This window comes from Nyctereutes procyonoides, unplaced genomic scaffold (assembly GCF_905146905.1).
Source record: "Nyctereutes procyonoides isolate TBG_1078 unplaced genomic scaffold, NYPRO_anot_genome, whole genome shotgun sequence".
Lineage (NCBI taxonomy): Eukaryota > Metazoa > Chordata > Mammalia > Carnivora > Canidae > Nyctereutes > Nyctereutes procyonoides.
In genome coordinates this window covers 12,752,511-12,770,909 of record NW_026575040.1, presented here as the reverse complement: position 1 = coordinate 12,770,909, position 18,399 = coordinate 12,752,511, and the positions used below count along the sequence as shown (strand labels likewise).

General features: G+C 43.9%; 1 protein-coding gene across 1 annotated transcript in view; it reads left to right on the top strand.

Annotated features, from left to right (window-relative positions):
* The first annotated feature begins 7,294 nt into the window (after positions 1 to 7,294).
* The window catches only part of RAB8B (RAB8B, member RAS oncogene family), a 62,731-nt gene continuing 51,626 nt past the window's right edge, over positions 7,295 to 18,399 (top strand). The window contains exon 1 of the mRNA XM_055320133.1: positions 7,295 to 7,486. Coding sequence (XP_055176108.1) covers positions 7,363 to 7,486 — 124 coding nt within the window. The 5' untranslated portion in view covers positions 7,295 to 7,362. The remainder of the gene's footprint in view (positions 7,487 to 18,399) is intronic.

The window sequence follows — 18,399 nt, the reverse complement described above, 5'->3', positions numbered from 1 at the left end:
TTTTTTAAAAAGAAGAAAAAGTTCAAGGCTGCTGAAATGTTGTTTTTGTTTTTGTTTTTTTTAAAGATTTTATTTATTCATTCATGAGAGACATAGAGAGAGAGGCAGAAACACAGGCAGAGGGAGAAGCAGGCCTCAGGCATGGAGCCCAACGTGGGGCTCGATCCCAGGTCTCCAGGATCATGCCCTGGGACGAAGGTAGGCACCAAACCGTTGAGCCACCCAGGGATCCCCTAAAATGTTTAACCTTAGCTTCTTGCTGAAGCTGAGTAGAAAGTAGCCAAGTGTGTAAGTGCCGATGTTAATTCTGGCTTTGGACCACCCATCCCTTCCTTGCCTCTTCTTCCCAATTCAACATAAATCCATCTGTTTAAGAGAACAAGTCAGAGTTTTTCTGGATTCAGCTCCATGATTTCTTCAAAAATTCCAACAGAACCAACCATTTAGGGGCACCTGGATGGCTCAGTGGTTGAGCGTCTGCCTTTGGCTTGGGTTGTGATCCCAGGGTCCTGGGATTGAGTCCCGCACTGGGCTCCTCAAAGAGAGCCTGCTTCTGCCTCTTGCCTATGTTTCTGCCTCTTTCTCTGTGTCTCACATGAATAAATAAATAAAATCTAAAAAAAAAAAAAAGAACCAACCACTTAGCAGTACTCCATACAAATATCAATATGCACGTGACACTGAAACAGGTGGTAGTATTCACTTGTTGGTTCTATAGCCTGTCTCTTCTTTTCTCTGTTTCTAATGAACCCTATGGTTTAGGTTGAGCTTGACTCTCTACTCAGCTCTACCCCAGTTGGTCTAGGCCAGTCTCTTGGATCCTAGGATTGCTTCATGCTGGACAGTCAATCCCTGTGTAACTCAACTTTAGGGTATTTACTTAAACTTTTGAGAAAGAGGATCCTCTACATTCTGCTTTGCTGAACCTGGAAGCAAGGAGTTTGGGGAGTTTCAGGAAGACATTTTGTGACCACATTGGGCTGGCCTTTTGAAATAAGTGTTGCTTTGAGGAAGCATTGCTAAGAAAATGAAAGAAAGAAAACCCAGGTCCCAGGCATGTCATTTGAGCTGCTAGATTACTCACCTGTCATTAGTTTTATATCTGATTATTTTAGTACATGATTAAATAAATATTTTCATTACTTAAGCCATCTAGTGTTCTATTATTTACTGTCAGAAGCATCTCAAACCTGTTATGATGCTGATACTTTCAGGATATGTTCACTTTGTGTGTTTTTTTTAAAGATTTTATTTATTTATTCATGAGATACAGAGAGAGAGAGAGAGAGAGAGGCAGAGACACAGGCAGAGGGAGAAGCAGGCTCCATTCAGGGAGCCTGACATGGTACTCAATCCTGGGTCTCCAGGATCACACCCTGGGCCGAAGGCAGGCGCTAAACCACTGAGCCACCTGGGGATCCCCGATATGTTCACTTTGCCATTGGATCGGAATCCATTTTATAGTTCCAAAAGGCTTTCTTTAATCCTTCAAGTTTATAAGAAACTCTACCCAAAATGCATAGTATTTACTACATATGCCTTATTTGAAACAAAATCCTACATAGCAATGTCTAGGTTAATGAAAGGAGTGGATTTTATTAAAATATTTTTATTATTTTTTATAAAATATTTTGTCAGAAATTTTATGTTAAGAAAAGAAAGAAATTTTATGTCAGAGAAAGAAATATGAGGTATTTGAATGGATTCCTTCCGGTCCACCCTCTAGTAGAGTAAAATATTGATCCCAACTCTCTGTGCAGGCTAAGCTTGACCTCCTCTTTCTGCTGGCTAGACTCTGCCCAGAAAAGGAAACACTCAGAATTGTTGCAACTTGGGTGGCTTCCTTTGCATTCTAGATGATTAGGTATTCCCTCCTGATACCAAGAAAGAGTTTTGCTTTCATCTGGGCATTGGCCATAGTCCTTGCCCATATTCTAAGGGCCTATGCTATAGATAGGCTCCCATTCAGTCACGTTCTTTAACCCAGGCCTGAAGGATGCAGAATGTCCACATGTCCCTCTACACTTTTTTTTTAAGATTTTATTTATTTATTCATGAGAGACAGAGAGAGAGAGAGAGACAGAGACAGAGACAGAGAGAGGCAGAGACACAGGCATGAAGGGAGCCTGACGTGGGACTCGATCCTGGGTCCCCAGGATCACACCCTGGGCTGAAGGCGGCGTTAAACCCTGCCTGATATGCAAAATATTTAACAGTCTGTTTGGCATGAGCATTTGATCAAGCAGATTGGAAGCCTGACCAAGAAGAATGTATGTCCAAATAATTAAAATGGACACCCAACCAATCAAAAGGGACGCCTGACAAATCTGAATTAAAAGCCAACCACTCAGAATGAACACCTGACCCATCAGAATAAATGAAGTGTGTACAGCCAAATACCCGTCTCCCATTTAGCACTGAACTTTTCACTTGTGGATTCTCCTCATAATTAACTGGGAAGCAAACTGAGGGCAGGGACCTCGTGATAGATCTCTTTGTATTCTCCAAATGGCCTTGCTGAGCTGGTTTCATAGTGTGAGCCTAATGGATATTTGTTTGAATGGACGTTATTCATCCCATGATTACTCAGGAAACATCAGTGGGTGGAAAGAGTACAGTTTGTCCCTCTTGGATGAAGATAATTATAGATTTATCCCACTGGAATATCACTAAACAAATAGCATGTTTTTGGATGACACACAAGTGATAAGAGAAATTGGTATTTTTGAGGGCTTATCATTCAATATGATCTTGACATGATGGAGAAATAAGATATAATCACACTGGTTTCTTAAACACAACAATGAATAGTATACTTACAGAATAAATGACTTATAAATACAAGATAGTATACAACCAGAAAGGTATTTGTGAGGCCAAAAATACCTAGGTCTTACAGCAAATAATAAACTGAAGGTCCCAGCTGATTAAAAAATAGAAAACGGGCATGATAGTCAGATGTTCATTCACTTATTTGATAACTTAATTGAGTACCTACTTAAGGCATCATGGTAGGCATGCTGGGGTGAGAAATTAGCAATGTCCTTTTCCTCAAAGACCTCAAGTTTTGTTTTTGTTTTATTTTTATTTATTTTTAAAGATTTTATTTATTTATGAGAAACACACACACACAGAGAGAGAGAGAGAGAGAGAAGCAGAGACACAGGCAGAGGGAGAAGCAGGCTCCATGCAGGGAGCCTGACGTGGGACTCGATCCCAGATCTCCAGGATCACACCCTGGGCTGAAGGTGGTGCTAAACTGCTGAGCCACCCGGGCTGCCCTTGTTTTCATTTTAAAGAATTTATTTATTTATTTATTTATTTATTTATTTATTTATTTATTTATGACAGAGAGAGACAGAGAGAGAGAGGCAGAGGGAGCAGCAGGCTCCCCGGAGGGAGCCTGATGTGGGACTTGATCCCAGGACCCTGGGATCATGACCTGAGCCTAAGGCAGACACTCAACCACAGAGCCACCCAAGCCTCCCAAGAGCTCAAGTTTTAAGGGAGAAGACAAAGAAGTACAGAAACTATTAGATAACAGAGAGAGAACTTATTCGATGGCTGAGTCATCAGTCAGTGAAAATAATCACCATGAAGGACATCTTTGTAGCCCACCGGGACAGCTGTGCTCAACAGATGGCAGAGGACCAGAACCCAAGAGTGTTTGGACAGAAGCGTCAACACTGATGGGTGCAGACTAATGATAAGAAGCTGCTTTTCCCCCTAATTTTTCAGGACCACGTAAGCTCCCGGATTCTTCTAGGGTGCAGTTAAGAGGAGGAAAAGCCCCACTGATGGTAGATACCAGTTTGCCAGCCTTTGACAAGTAGGGATCTCAACTGAATTTAATTTCATTCAAGCAGTTAAGAAAGGTGACTTTTCTTACACTCAAGTTTTATAGAGCAATTTAAAACAGCTGAAAAATGCTTGCACGAGTTTGAAGATTTGCCTAGAGAACACACAGACCCTCAAGAATATGTGTAGATTCTTGGGGGTCTTTGAGCCCCAAATGAATAAACTGTAAGAAGTGAATATTGCACTTGGCATTGTGCAACATGGCAGAGGAAAGCCAGCTTGAGGACAAAATAAACATGTAGAGGAGGGCAGCAAAAGAGATTACAGGAAAATGAACTAAAGTTCTGATCCAAACCAGCCTGAAGCTCACCCAGACCTCCCACCATTCAGACCTCCTTTCAGCATCATTACCCCGCCTCATTAGGAAATTAGCAGGGAAAAGCTCAGATTGACCCAGCCTGGTCATGTCCACCTCTATGGCTGGAGGAGTAAAGAACCATGACTCACAGCCATGACTGGGAGGAGAGCAGCTTCCCAAAAGCAGGCAGAAAGAGTGCCGGCCTGACAAAAACCACAGAAGTAAACTCCTTGGACATCTAGATTTCTGTAAGTCAAGCTGCTGTGTACACATTAACCTTACCACAGGCTTCGATAAACATTTACAGAATCAGAAACATTTACAGCATTTACAGATGCTGGTCTTGCTAGTGCTCTACAGTGATGTAGTATTTCAAAGATGGGTCTGGGCAACTGGCAAAAAATATTGATGTGGTTTCCTCAGAGCACAGTAGCATGGATTTTTAGAAGGGGGTCCACTGATGCCACCTGGAGAAAGAAAGGAAGGTGGCAATGAGCATCCTGTTCCACATGGTACCCTCAGCTCTACAAATATACTCATTGTCCAGTCTTTTGAGCAAAGTACCTTGATTTAATAGTACTGTTACTACAATATGTTACTAAGCAACATATTGTATAAATGTAAAAGTTAATAATGCATAAAGAAAACATTTGGAGTCTTCCTGAAATAGTGTCCACATATCAAAATTCTTGAATAGTTCAGCAGTGATGCATAGGCTTACCTACCACCTAGAAAGTCCCAATATTATATACACGTGGTGGTAGAGAAAAACCAGGGAAGTGAAAATAAGACAAAGTTTTTTTTTTTTTTTTTTAATTCCCATCAGTTAACAAAATTCCCCTAAGGAAATTTAGGGACTTTAAAATTCCTAACTCTGACTTCTTTTCTGAACTTAAGTTCAGTGCCACATCAGTATGTTCTTACTCATACAGAAAAATGAATGCCAACAGTAGCATGCAGACAGTGGGGCTGAAGTTTATTTTAATCAGTACACATTTGATAAAAGAAAGATTTCACTGGTTTTTGAAGTTTTTTTTCCCCCCTTCTTTTCCAGAATGAAGGTGAGGATATAGAATTGAGCTGTTCATGCTTGTTCAGTCCTAGTTGAGTTCAAATTCACAGATTTGCCCAAGTATTGGCGGGGGGCAGGGAGGCTTAGCCTGTGCCAGAGGGCTGGGCCCTTCTCTTGAGGGGACAGAAACTGACATTGACCTCCTTAGAGCTTTGTTCCCATCAAGTGGGCTCTAGGAATTAGACGTCAGATTGGTAACAACTCTCTGGGTACTGTTATCAATAAGTGTGAGTTACTCCTTTCATCTTCTTTCCACATAGAAGGTGAAGGTCAACACTAAGGCCAAGCGAATCTTTTGCCATAGCAAGACTAGGAATAGCGAATCACTGGCACTTTTTGTGAAGTCACAAGGTACTCGAGATGTGTTTTAGAAAAGCCTGCTGTCTTGTTTAACTAACTGTCCCAAGTTTTTTCCTTACTCTAATGGTTGAATCCATTGGCTCCCTTAATAACCTCCTCCAACCTTCTGGAAGGTATTTCCTTAGATCTAAAGTAAATGCCTAGGCCCATGGTTCTCTATTATTTTGACCTCAGGACCTCTTGATCCTCTCTGAAGAGCTTTTGTTCATGAGGGTCTTATCAATCAGTATTTGACATACTAGAAATTATTTTTTTTAAGATTTTATTTATTTATTCATGAGAGACACAGAGAGAGAGGCAGAGACACAGGCAGAGGGAGAAGCAGGCTCCCTGCGGGGAGCCTGATGTGGGACTGGATCCCAGGAACCTGGGATCACAACCTGAGCCAAAGGCAGACGCCCAACCACTGAGCCACCCAGGCGCCCCGACTATTAGAAATTAAAACTAAGAAGGGAGCAGAGATGAGAGAGGGAGCCCAGACTGGATAGAGTTTCTCATCCTAGACCTCCTTAGCCTTTCCTTGCCCTTTGGCTTTACTTGAGCCAGGAAACCTCCCTTCCAGGAGAGCTGGTGGGATTTCTGCCACTAGCAAATGGAAGAGGCCTGAACAATATATCCACAAAACATTTAAAGTATAGTCTAAATTAGTAAGTAAAGGATTAAAGTGAGTATAACAGAATGCTGCCCCCCCTTCATTTGTCATCCACTGAGAACTTACTGAGGGCTTAAAAAGTAACCATCACCACAAACATTTCTACAACGCCTGTGGATTTCAAAGTGCTTTCATATTAAGTTGTCTCTTAATTTTTCTCTCCAACCTTATGAAAAAAGTTTGTTTCATGCCCATTTTGCAGGCGAGAAAACTGGGGCGCAGAGACGGAGCAATTAAGCCGCTGAGCCAACACTCAGTAAAATCCAAATCTTATTCCCTAGATTCCAAGGGTCATAGTTCCTGCTTTGCCACTTTATAGGGCGCAGACCTGTAGCACAAGCCTTAATATTTTCAGTTCCCAGATTGAGCCCATCGCCTTGTAGGGGGCGCGGGGGTGGTCTGCAGAGCAGATCCTCTGAAATACCCCTGGCATCTGGCTCTGGTCTGTGCGAGGAGAACATGACTGGGGCTCAAGTTAGAACCGCAATCATTCTCGCGGAGCTCTGCAACCGAGGGGCTGCGGGAGGGGGCACCGAGGCGGTGCAGGGCAGGAACGGACGGAGAAGCCGAGGCGCCCCGCAGATAACCCACAGGCTGCGCCCCCGCGGCGGGCAGCAAAGAAAGCATCCCCGCTCCGGGTCCGGGCGGAAGAGAGGCCAGTCCGGGCCAGTCGTGGGACTCGGGTTCCGAGGTCTGGGTTTGCAAGGCGCCCGCACACAAAGAAACCGTCACGTTGAGTTCCGGCCGCACGACGCGCGGAGCTCGACACGGAGCCTTCTTTCCCAGCAGCGGTGGGAACGCCTCGTCCACCCGCTCGCCCCGCACGCAGCGCACCTTCCTTTATCCCCGGGGCCGCTCCGACCGCGGGCGCCGGGCACGCCCGAGGCTCCCGCAAGCAACTACAAGTCCCAGCAAGCCCCGGGACGCGCGGGCTGTGATGACGAAGCGCCCGCGGATTGGCCGCTCGGGGCGGGGCGCGCAGGGCTTCTCCAGGGGAAGGGGCGGGCTGCGGGGCGGGGCGAGCGGCGGCGGCTCGGCGGACACGCCCCCTCGCCCGCGGCCCCCTCCCCGCCTCTCTCCGCCGCTTCTCTCGCTCCCCGGTCAGAGGGCCGGAGCGAGAAGATGGCGAAGACGTACGATTATCTGTTCAAGCTGCTGCTGATCGGCGACTCGGGGGTGGGCAAGACTTGCCTCCTGTTCCGCTTCTCCGAGGACGCCTTCAACACCACCTTCATCTCCACCATCGGTGAGGGAGGGGCCGCGGCCGGGACGCGGAGTGGGAGGGAGGTGGGGGGCGGGTGCCAGGGGCCCGAGGGGAAGGCTGCAGGAGGGCTGGGAGCCCCAGCGAGGGGACCCCGGGGGCTGCAGGGCGGCAGGGGCGGGGGGGTGCGGGAGTGGGGGCGAGGGGCGGGCGGGGACGTGAGGCCGGGGGGCGAACGGGGAACTTGGGGGCAAAGGAAGGGGAAGGGGGAGCAGAGCGAGAGGGACCTGGGGTGATGGGGGGCACGAGAGGGTTGGGCGAGTGACAGACAAGGGTCTTAGCGGGACAAAGTGTGTGTGTGTGTGTGGGGGGGGAGACACGAAATCTCATGGAGAAAGAGAAGGGGATAGTGGGTGTGAAATGGATTAAAAGACAGGAAAGAGGAAGGAAATGCAAAGGGGGAAATGAAGCTTTGGGGGAATGGGAGGGACCTGAAGTAAGAGAACAGAGGAGACGAGGGACAGGAGAGGTGAGAACCCAACCATCAGTAGGAAATTCGGGGGAACGAGTGATCAGGAGGCGAGGGGTGGGGGCCCCTGGCCACGGGAGGGCTGGATCTCTGGTCGGGGGGGGGGGAGGTCACTCTACAAAATTGCAGGATGGGGAGAAGAAAGAGTTCAGGGGACCAGAGGGCGGAGTGAGGACAGGTGGTGGAGAAAGTGGAGGAACTCTGGGTGTGAGATGGAGAGGAAAAGGAGAAGCAGAGCGTGCAGCCCAGAGGTCGCGCAGAGAAGAGGGAGAGGATGGGAAAGGGAGAACAAGTGGAAAGCTTGGGGCGCAGGACTTTCTCCAGCCACTGGGAACCCTGGTTACCATTTTCTGTCTCCCTTTGCTTTTGCTGCTCAGCTGCAGGAGAAAGAGCGAAATGTGACTAATGGTGGCACAGTACACAGAGTGTTGGGTTGTGCTGTGCGCGTTAACCGGTGTTAGGAGAATTGGTGGCTCTTGGGAATGGCGTGGTCAGGGAAGACGGGGTTCACCCCTTCACCACCATCTCCTGACAAACAACATTTCTCAACTTTTTGAATTCTTGGGCCTGGATGTTTAGGGACTTCTCAGCGGAGGAACTGATCTTACATCCTGCCTGCCTTGCCTCCCTGTGCATTTTGCCTTGGTTTTTAATTATCACTTGCTAAATGAATCACAACACACAAGTGTACCCCCCAATTACTTTGAATTAATTGTTTTTCCTGGTCTTGGCTGGGAGCTGTCCTTTCTACCTTTGTACTGGCGGCCTTTGTGCTCAGGTATCAAAATTTATAACTTACCATAAACCGAAGAGCAAATCAAAGCTGGTTTTAAGCTGCCTATACAAGTGACCTTAACATCATTCCCTTTGTTAAATAAATAGCTGCAGTTAATTAAGTACCTTAAGAATATTAGCGTTTGGTTGTCTGGGTGATGCTTGTGGTTTCTACTAGTAGCTCACTTAAGCACCTTTCACATGGTTCTTTTGGCATATTTCACTCTGAATTTCTGGGATTATTATGGGGCTAGTGCTATGGTACCAATCGCATTTGAATATTGTATGTTTTAAGGATAATTTGCCTTTTTTTTTTTTTTAAAGAATGTTTGGGCGTAGAGTGCTCTTAAAATTGAGAACTAGGAAAGTCTATGGTTTGTTTGTTTGTTCTGGCCTCTTTCATATGGATTGAGTGCTCTGAAACCTCCCTGGTGTTATGATGTCTGGGCTTAGGGAAGTTTGAGTTGCAAGTTCTTGGCAGTCATTATTGAGTGGGACTTTTTCTTTTCTGAGGAAGCAGATTTTAAATGTCATGTCTCAAGTATATTCCTAAGAGACTTGGTGGGAGCTGTCGCAGCAATTAAAGGACGTTAGTTTTGGATGCTGGTACTAATTTCAAAACCCCTGAATAAACCTTTTGCATTGTTGATTGTATAGTGCAATCCAGATGGTAAAGGACAGTTTCTAACAAGTTGAGTGGGTAGCCTTTTGTCCATTCTCTGTGTGACCCTCCCAGAAGCATTCTCCTGTGTCGAAAGTGAGTGAGCCTTGCTGATGCTGTTTCTGTTAAGCTCCTTGCATGACTTTTGCTCATTTGAAATAGCTTTGTTAGTTTCCCCTTAATTTTTGACCCACATTTCCTGTAAGGGTATCTGCTTCCTTTTGTGATAGTCGCTTTTAAAAATTACTCTTTATGCTGATGACTTAGAATCTTTCTTGTATGGATTTTTTTTTTTTAATTGAAATTGGTTCTGTGAAAGGTTGCAGCTATGAAGGCAGGAAAACCAGTGTCCCGAAACTGTGTGGAACGGAAGGTAGACGTTAAATGGGATGAGTTTCATATGTGATCTTGGTCTTTATATTTTCTGTGGGGTGGATGTGGTTAAAAGAGGCTATATCTGTGTCTTCAGTTGACTTGGAGGAGGGGAAATCCATGCCTCTTATGTAGCCCCAGAGCCCAACAGGAAGTGGTATCGCACTGCCTTCAAACAGTAGAAAAATTTATATACCTGAAACCTCATGCTTTGCATTTGAAATGAAGCTGGGAAAAGAAGGTGAGTATTACCACCATTCTAGTGGAAAAGGTTCCATGCATTCTTCCCTAACCACAAACATCAGCTTGGGGTGTCCACATCTCTAGCAGCAATAGCACTCTCCCCCCCACCCCCGACCTCTCCCCCATCAGCTGGTGATCTGAAGATGCGGAGTTGGTGGTTCATCTCCTTCCAGTCCTAATTATTTTTTGAGGTACCTGGGTGTGTAAGTTCTTGGGCTTTTCTGACTGGGTTTTGACAGGGTCTGCCTGTCATCAGCCTTGCTGATGAAACTTGATAAGGTCAACATCACAGGAAAAAGCTATTTCTTAACGGCTGAGGTTTGTGTGTGCGCTTTGGTAGGTGTGTATGTGTGCTCATTTCTTCCGTGCAGATACATACTTAGTTTAATGTTGCTTTGTCAAAGTTTTAAGTCTTTTTTTTTTTTAAGAATTTATTTATTTATTCATGGGAGACTCACAGAGGCAGAGATATAGGCAGAGGAAGAAGCAGGCTTCCCTTGGGGAGCCTGATGTGGGATTCGATCCCAGGACCCCGGGGATCATGACCTGAGCCGAAGGCAGACGCTCAACCACTGAGCTACCCAAGTGCCCCTAAGTCATTTTTAAAAAAGGCATCTGCCATCTTTAGACTCTGTTTGACAGTGGTTTTGCTGTCATGAAAGGAAGGAAACAGTCATTTTGATTACAGATAAGGCCGTCTCTCGAGTACTTTCTTCTCATTTCTTTTTTTTTTAATTTAAGATTTTATTTATGTATTCATGAGAGAGAGAGGCAGAGACACAGGCAGAGGGAGAAGCAGGCTCCATGCAGGGAACCTGACGTGGGACTCGATCCCAGGTCTCCAGGATCAGGCCCTGAACTGAAGGTGGCACTAAACCACTGAGCCACCCGGGCTGCCCTCTTCTTATTTCTCTAAGATTCTGCTACCTTCTCTGATATTCCAGTTCCTCTCATTTCCTTTCTGCCCTTGGGGATGGTGGAGGATGCATTATCTTTCACCTGACCCATGGAGAATCTTTCACTGTATCAGTCAGATAATATTCCTTAACTATTGAGTAGGGATGTTTTATCCATTTGAAATTATAGGCCCAGTTCCTAGGACCAGCCAGCCTTTCAGTTCAAATGTTTGAGAATTGAAAAAAAGTTTTTTTCTTCTTCTTCATCTTTAAAAAAAAAAAAAAAAGTTATTTACTTGAGAGAGAGACAACAGAGTAGAGAGAGCATGGAGGGGGCAGAGGGAGAAGCAGACTCCCTGCAGATCAGAGAGTCCGATGTGGGGCTGGATCCTAGGACCCCGGGATCATGACCCGAGCTGAAGGCAGACAGACACCCAACCAACTGAGCCACCCAGATACTCCTGAAAAAAGTTTCTCAATGAGCTCCCCCAAACCTCCCACGTAATCATAACTAATGTTTTAAATGTCTGCAAGATGTGATGTTAAGACAAGTAGGAAATAGTAATACAGTCAGCTCTGCATTATATTTCCTGTGGGATGTGGATGCAGTTTACTATTGATATGAGGCTGTACCAACACCTTGAAATGGCCTGTCCTGAGCAAGGGGCTGCTGATAGAACAGAAAGAGAAAACCCAGCCCTGTCCTTTCACCTCTAGCTGGACAATGTGAGCGTCTTCCCTTTGCTGTCTCTCCCCTCCCCACCGCATCCCCTTTCCTGTTAGGGTATTTCCTGAGTGGTTTCATTATTTAGTATAGTCATAGTTTGACAGCAGAAAGAGTTGGAGATTATCGCCTTTCTGCCCCTGCCCCAATTGTGTCAGTAGGAAAACTAAGGTTAAGTTGACAAAGTCAAGATCACACAGCTGGTTGTCATAGAACTTCTCATGAGCCCCCTGGTTCAAGTTTGTGTGACTTCTACAGTTGAGCTGCTGCTATTTCTGATCAGTCTGATCATCATCTCCATAAATCTAAGTTACCACCTTTTCCAGGGAGGAATTAGATTTTGCACATATGCTTTTCTGTGAGGAATTTCTCCTAGGCATAACTCAGCATATTATGGCTGTCCTTTGCCCTTTCTTTTCTGTCCCTAGTTACAAGTTGGAAGATCAAAGTGCATCCTGTCATTAAAATTCCTTCCACGTGCAAAATCGCTAATGAAATCATGTTAATAGCAGCATGCTGGTTAATTGTTGCAGCCTGGTCTCATCAGAGCACTTTTAGATGTTTTATTTTGTAATGTTGCATTTTTTTTTTCTTGGATTCACTTTTCCTAAAATCAGGGGTTGGCAGACTATGACCACGGGGCCAGATGTGGCCTGCAGGTTTTGTGTCATTGACAAGCAAAGAATGCTTGGTAACGTTTCTAAAGGGTTATTAAAATAGAAAACAAAGACCAATACGCAACAGGGACCATCTGTGTTCCACAGAGCTTAAAATATTTACTGACTGTTCCTTTATAGAAAAAGTTTGTCGACCCCAGCTTAAAATTAAAAGCTGTTTTTGGTTGGTAGCAATTCAAGGCTTTTATCAAGACTTATTGACTGAAAAACAAACTTTGTCATATTTACATTTTTATCCAAGATGTTATCAACATTTGGCTGAGCATAATCCAGATATGTAGAGCAAGTTGATTTTAATTTTCATAGTTGTTTTCCTTAGTTTCAGCCTCTCAAGCAAAAATATGCAAGGAACATGCAACTTCAAATTGAACATTTTGTACATAAAGTCTTACTTTAATGTCAGTTGTCTTCTCTCGAAGCTGTCAGATTCTTCCCTCTGATAGCTTTCATAACAATACTCTTTCAGGAAGAGTAGAACTTAATGCTTGATAATAAAGGGTTGAACGTAACCTTCTCAATTCATGTTCTAGTGAATGGGAAAACCATTCAGCAAATTAAGAATGGGTGTGGGGAAACTGAGTCTTGGATACAATATGGATGTGTTTTAAGACTAAGCATACTTGAGGGGCGCCTGGGTGGCTCAGTCAGCTCAGGTCATGATCCCAGTCCTGGGATCGAGCCCTATAAAATAAATAAAATCTTAAAAAAAAAAAAAAGACTAAGTGTACTTAAAAAAAAAAAAAGTTTTGCCAGCTGTTCTACATGGCAGCAAATCAGGGAGGAGGTTCTCTGGGCAACAGCACCAAGATTGTTTGGACCTCCTGAGAAAGCTGGAGGGAAATGGGTTCGGATATTGTCTTAGAGGGAAAAAAGTCTAGCCTTTGAAGACCAGGAAAAATTTAGCAGTTGATTTTTGAATTAAATCTGATAACTGAATCTGAAAAGAACCATGGAACCAGAAGTGGAAGACTGAAGAGCTGCTGGCATGGCCTGGAGGCTGGATCTGGTTTAGGTCTGCCTGCCTGCAAACGGGGCCCTTCTGGGGACCAGCTCTCTTGGGTGTATTAGAATTAGGGGATATTTTGCAGGGAAGAGATTTCACACAGGATGCAGAGAGGGTTGGAGTGGGGATGGAGAAGTAGATTTTAGCTAGTGAGTAATATTATGGAACATAACATAATTAGGGAGCTTCTGAAATCTAAGTAGCAGATGAAGTGGACTGTTCCATGTTGGGTGTTAGAGAGCATGGCGAAGGTAGAGGAGCAGTGGGTCTGCAGTCAGTTCACATCCTAACCTCTGCCATTCCTAGTTTTCTGGCCTTCGTAAGTTACTTGTCCTTCTAGGGCCTTAGTTCCTTTATCTAGAATGGAGCTCTAATAATATTAAACCAACTTCTCAGGGTTGCTGCAAATTCCCTAGAGCAGGAATCAAGCCTTATTCACCTTCTAAATCTCCGAGGCCTGTATTAAATGACTCATCAACTGGATGAATGAATGGCTGGATGGATGAATTGTGAAAGCACTGCATGAGCTATAAAGCACTGCTTGAATTTTGGTTATTATTCTCTTTCATAGTATTATAATTATATTATGTCTGAGATAAGATCAGAAGTGCTTAATTGGAATCCTTAACACAAGAATGGTATTTTCCCCAGTAAAAAATTGTTACATATCTTTCTATTACCGGTTTTAAAGGGATGTTTTAGACTAGGTAAGATATCACATATCTTTCCGTCTCCATAATAAGCTGTTTAACACCCCGCTTCCAGTCCCCCACTGACATAAATACCAAATAGAAAATGAGTGAAATCACTGGGTTTGCTTTAGAAGAGCCATTTCAGCTTTGTCTCTGCCCATTAGCTTCAAACAATGCAACAGATGCCTGTTAACAGTTTCGTGCCCAGTTTTAATTAGCAGATGGAGCTCTGTTTGTGTCTGTACTCTGCCCAGTGCTTCTTTGAGTGACAGGGTAGTGAGTGGATTGGAACTGGGCTGGGCATGTGGGTTGAATAAAGCCAAATTCTGTTTTGAAAAAGATGAATATAAACATTTATTGTATAGAACTTCTTGTGTATCTCACTGGAATGGCATGGTGTCTAGAGTAAAACTAATGTTTACAGTTATGTTCTCTGCTCTTCTTACTGCTCTAAAATTACCTAAGGTAGAAAAAAATTACCATTTCATGGCTTAAATGAAGGGCTTTACTGTCATGAAGTGGCTTTCTTTGGAGACCCATTTCAATATTTTGGCATAGTATGTTGAGGAATATGCAAAGCTGGGATCCAGTAGACTTGAGCATGAGTGCCAGCTCTGGCGGCTGGGTGGCGGCCACCCGCAGCGCTGCCTGGTGGCATCCTGAGAGACCAAGGGCTGTGACGAATTCCTGACCTCTGCCTCGGTGATGGAGGGAGAAGGTGGGTGGCATCGCCCTACACATTTGCCATCTCTTTCCTGAAGTGTATAGGTTTGCTGTACATCATCTTCGTGCTAAATTTTAGTATTACAAATATTATCCAGGAATGATAATTGGATACGTATTATCTGGAAATGTGTCCTTTTCCTCTGCTTGTTTTGTGTTTAGAGATTTTTCTTATTTTGAGTCAAATTAATGAGAACCTTAAAGGAATTGGGTACCTGATTGTCTTTAGAGGAAGAAACGTCTGCCTTTTTATTTTCTTATTTTTATTTTTTTTAAGTTACTGCGTGAGTAACTCTGGACTTCTTTTGGAAAGCCACATAAAGTGGTGGAGGCAATTGGATGGAAGCTGTTCTCTGCAGCAGACCTGTTACTTGACTGTGGTGAAATACCTTTTTTTCCTCTGTCTTACCTGCAGCATTCTGCATCAGTTTGATTGGGCGCTTTGGTATTTACCATTTACCTGTTGCTGAACCTTTGGACATTTTCCAAAGCTCTCACATTCCTCAGCCCAGAATGTTCATTCTTGGTTCCTAGGAATAGATGCTAAAGCTCTCTGTGCCCTCATGTTCATCAAATTTAGGCTTGCTGTCACTAAGAGAGAGGCTGGGACAGTGCTAGTGGCAGCCTTGTGACGGCACTGCAGAACTTCAGAGCACTTTGCAAAAGCTAGGTTAGGTATGGAATCCCACCTCATCATAAAAAACCAAACACAAGGCGGCTAAGCTATGTGTAGTGTTGCATAGCTTTCTGCTGGCAGAGCTGGGACTGGCATGACTTCCCCACATCACATTGTAATTTTGCATATTTTGGCAAAGAACTTGGCGGTGGTTATTTTAATAACTTATAGATGTTTTCCTGTTACAGGAAGTGGAGGGATAGTCTCTAAAATATACAGTCGAGTTTTGACATGAAACATAGGGTGATCTATTTAAAAGTTGAATTGTAAGAGTGTGTTTCTTATGGCCCTATGCAGAATTTATCTGGAATAGGTATCACAAAATATTCTAATCTCATACACACAAATACACAAGGTCCGTCACAAAGAGTAAATAAGGGATCCCTGGGTGGCGCAGTGGTTTAGCGCCTGCCTTTGGCCCAGGGCACGATCCTGGAGACCCGGGATCGAATCCCATGTCGGGCTCCTGGTGCATGGAGCCTGCTTCTCCCTCTGCCTATGTCTCTGCCCCCCCCCTCTCTCTGTGACTATCATAAATAAATAAAAAAAAAATTAAAAAAAAAAAACAAAGAGTAAATAAATGAAAGTTTGCTTTGTGAGCAGTGACTAACCCTACTATAATTTGTTTGTTGCCTCTGAATTTGGATGGGGTAACTGTTCATGGCTTTCAACAAGGAACTTTTCACTTTTTCTTTTCTAAAGGTCTCTGAATAAAATCTTGAGATAGCATGGGAAACAATTTTTTGTTGGGACTTAACTCATTCAGTTTTGGAATGATTCAGACCACTGTCTCAGTTCAGACTTCAGTTCACGAACACTTCACCCCTACCAGGGCTTGGGGAAAGGGGTTGTTGGATCGGGAAGAGGAAAAGAATGAGAACAACATTCTGCCCTTTGCCCCTGTCCATTTCTTTGGCTACTCTTTCAGTCTCTTTTGTTTTTGTTAGTCGCTGAAGAAACTATTAGGTAAGGAATTAGAAACTTCTGCCTCTTAAGAGTGTGAGCATTGGGGCATCTAGCTGGCTCAGCCTGAAAAGTGTGTGACTCCTAATCTTGGAGTTGTGAGTTGGAGCCCCACATTGGGTATAGAGATTACTTAAAAATAAAATCGTTAAGAAAAGGAATACATAAAAGGGTGTGAGGATTAATGGTGACTTTGAATTCATTGCTGACTTATATTGTTTAGAACTTGTTGGTAAAGAATTGGTGCTTGTCTCAGTTACAGCCAACAATGAACAGTGACAGGTTAAGTTGTCGAAAAAAAAATTTGACTGGGTACATTTCCCATTTTGTCTATTTACTATTATTTTGAAAATTTCCAGTCCTACAGAAGCATGACAAATTGGTGGGACAAGCAAAATAATTCCTTTCACTTCCAGAAAATTCCATTTATTTATTTATTTGTTTGTTTGTTTATTTAATTTATTTATTCATGACAGACACACACAGAGAGGAGCAGAAACACAGGCAGAGAGAGAAGCAGGCTCCATGCAGGGAGCCTGACGTGGGGCTTGATCCCAGGTCTCCAGGATCACACTCTGGGCTGAAGGCGGCGCTAAACTGCTGGGCCACTGGGGCTGCCCAGAAAATTCCACTTATAATCAAATTTTAAAACATGCGTACTTAATATCAGATGTGTCTCTCTCTTGGCCCTTCAGCCTTCAACCTTGACAAATAACATTACATTTGAAATTTGTGTTGTGATCTCAGTATACAATTTAGCACATTTTTTGTTGCAATCATCTATTATTGCAAAATATATAATACCCTGAAAAACAATTGGTGCATGTTTGCAATCAGCCCTGCTTAAGCCCCTCCCAAGGACAGTTAGATTGGGCCTCTTTTCTCATTGTGAAAGGCAGATACAGGCTTCGATGGTTTTCATAGTCTCTTCTGGCTGCGGCATTCTATGAAATCAAGTAGTGTCTGTAAAGAAAAAAGGGTTTGTCCGTTCTTCAGTTAATGGCTATGGGCAAGGGTTCTTTTTTGCTGGTGGACACTACTGTCTTGATGACATGAAGACAGAAGGAAGAAATAGTAACACTAGTTAATTTCAGCAAAGCCTGTGTTGATCTTGTAAATTGGTTAAATTTTTTGTAGTTCTAAAGAGATTGCTTAATGAATTTGAAACCTGTCCTTAAAAAAATGCTTTGCTTCAAGGTGCCTGGGTGGCTCAGTTGGTTAAGCTTCCAACTCTTTGTTTCAACCCAGGTCATGATCTCAGGGTTGTGAGATCAAGCCCCATGTCCAGCTCTGTGCTAGGCATGGAACCTGCTTAAGATTCTGTCTCCTGGAGATCCCTGGGTGGCTCAACGATTTGGCGCCTGCCTAGGGCGTGATCCTGGGGTCCTGGGATAGAGTCCCACGTTGGGCTCCCTGCATGGAGCCTGCTTCTCCCTCCGCTTGTGTCTCTGCCTCTCTCTCTCTCTCTCTCTCTCTCTCTCTCTGTGTGTGTGTGTGTGTCCCTCATGAATAAATAAACAAAATCTTAAAAAAAAAAAAAAAAAGAAAGATTCTGTCTCTGTCTTCCTCTGCTCCTCCCCCACCTAAAAAAATGCTTTGGTTCGAATAATAAAGCTAAATGTCACCAGAAAAATATCCACATGAAAGTTGGAAAAATATTTCTTTGAGAAGAAAAGCATAAAGTATTTTAAAGTTATCTTGTTTTCTTTACATAAAACGTGGTGAGTGAGGTAGGTGAAAAATAATCTTAAAAGATTAAGAAGGTTTTTTTGCTGCTTACGTTTACTAGTGCTAACCTTCCCTTTGACAGATGAGGGGCCCGAGGCATGGAGATGGCTCCAGGTCCCACAGAGCTAGGCCTTGAGCAGCAGTGTTTGGATTTTAAGTCTCTTTTCTCTTGCACCTCCTCTGACTTCACTTCTCTTGCTATGAGAAGACAGTAGTGGTATAGCAAACAATCTGGGCATAGCCAACATTCTGTTGGAGAAAATTCAGGGATTGAACCAGGAGATGGAGAGTCCAAAC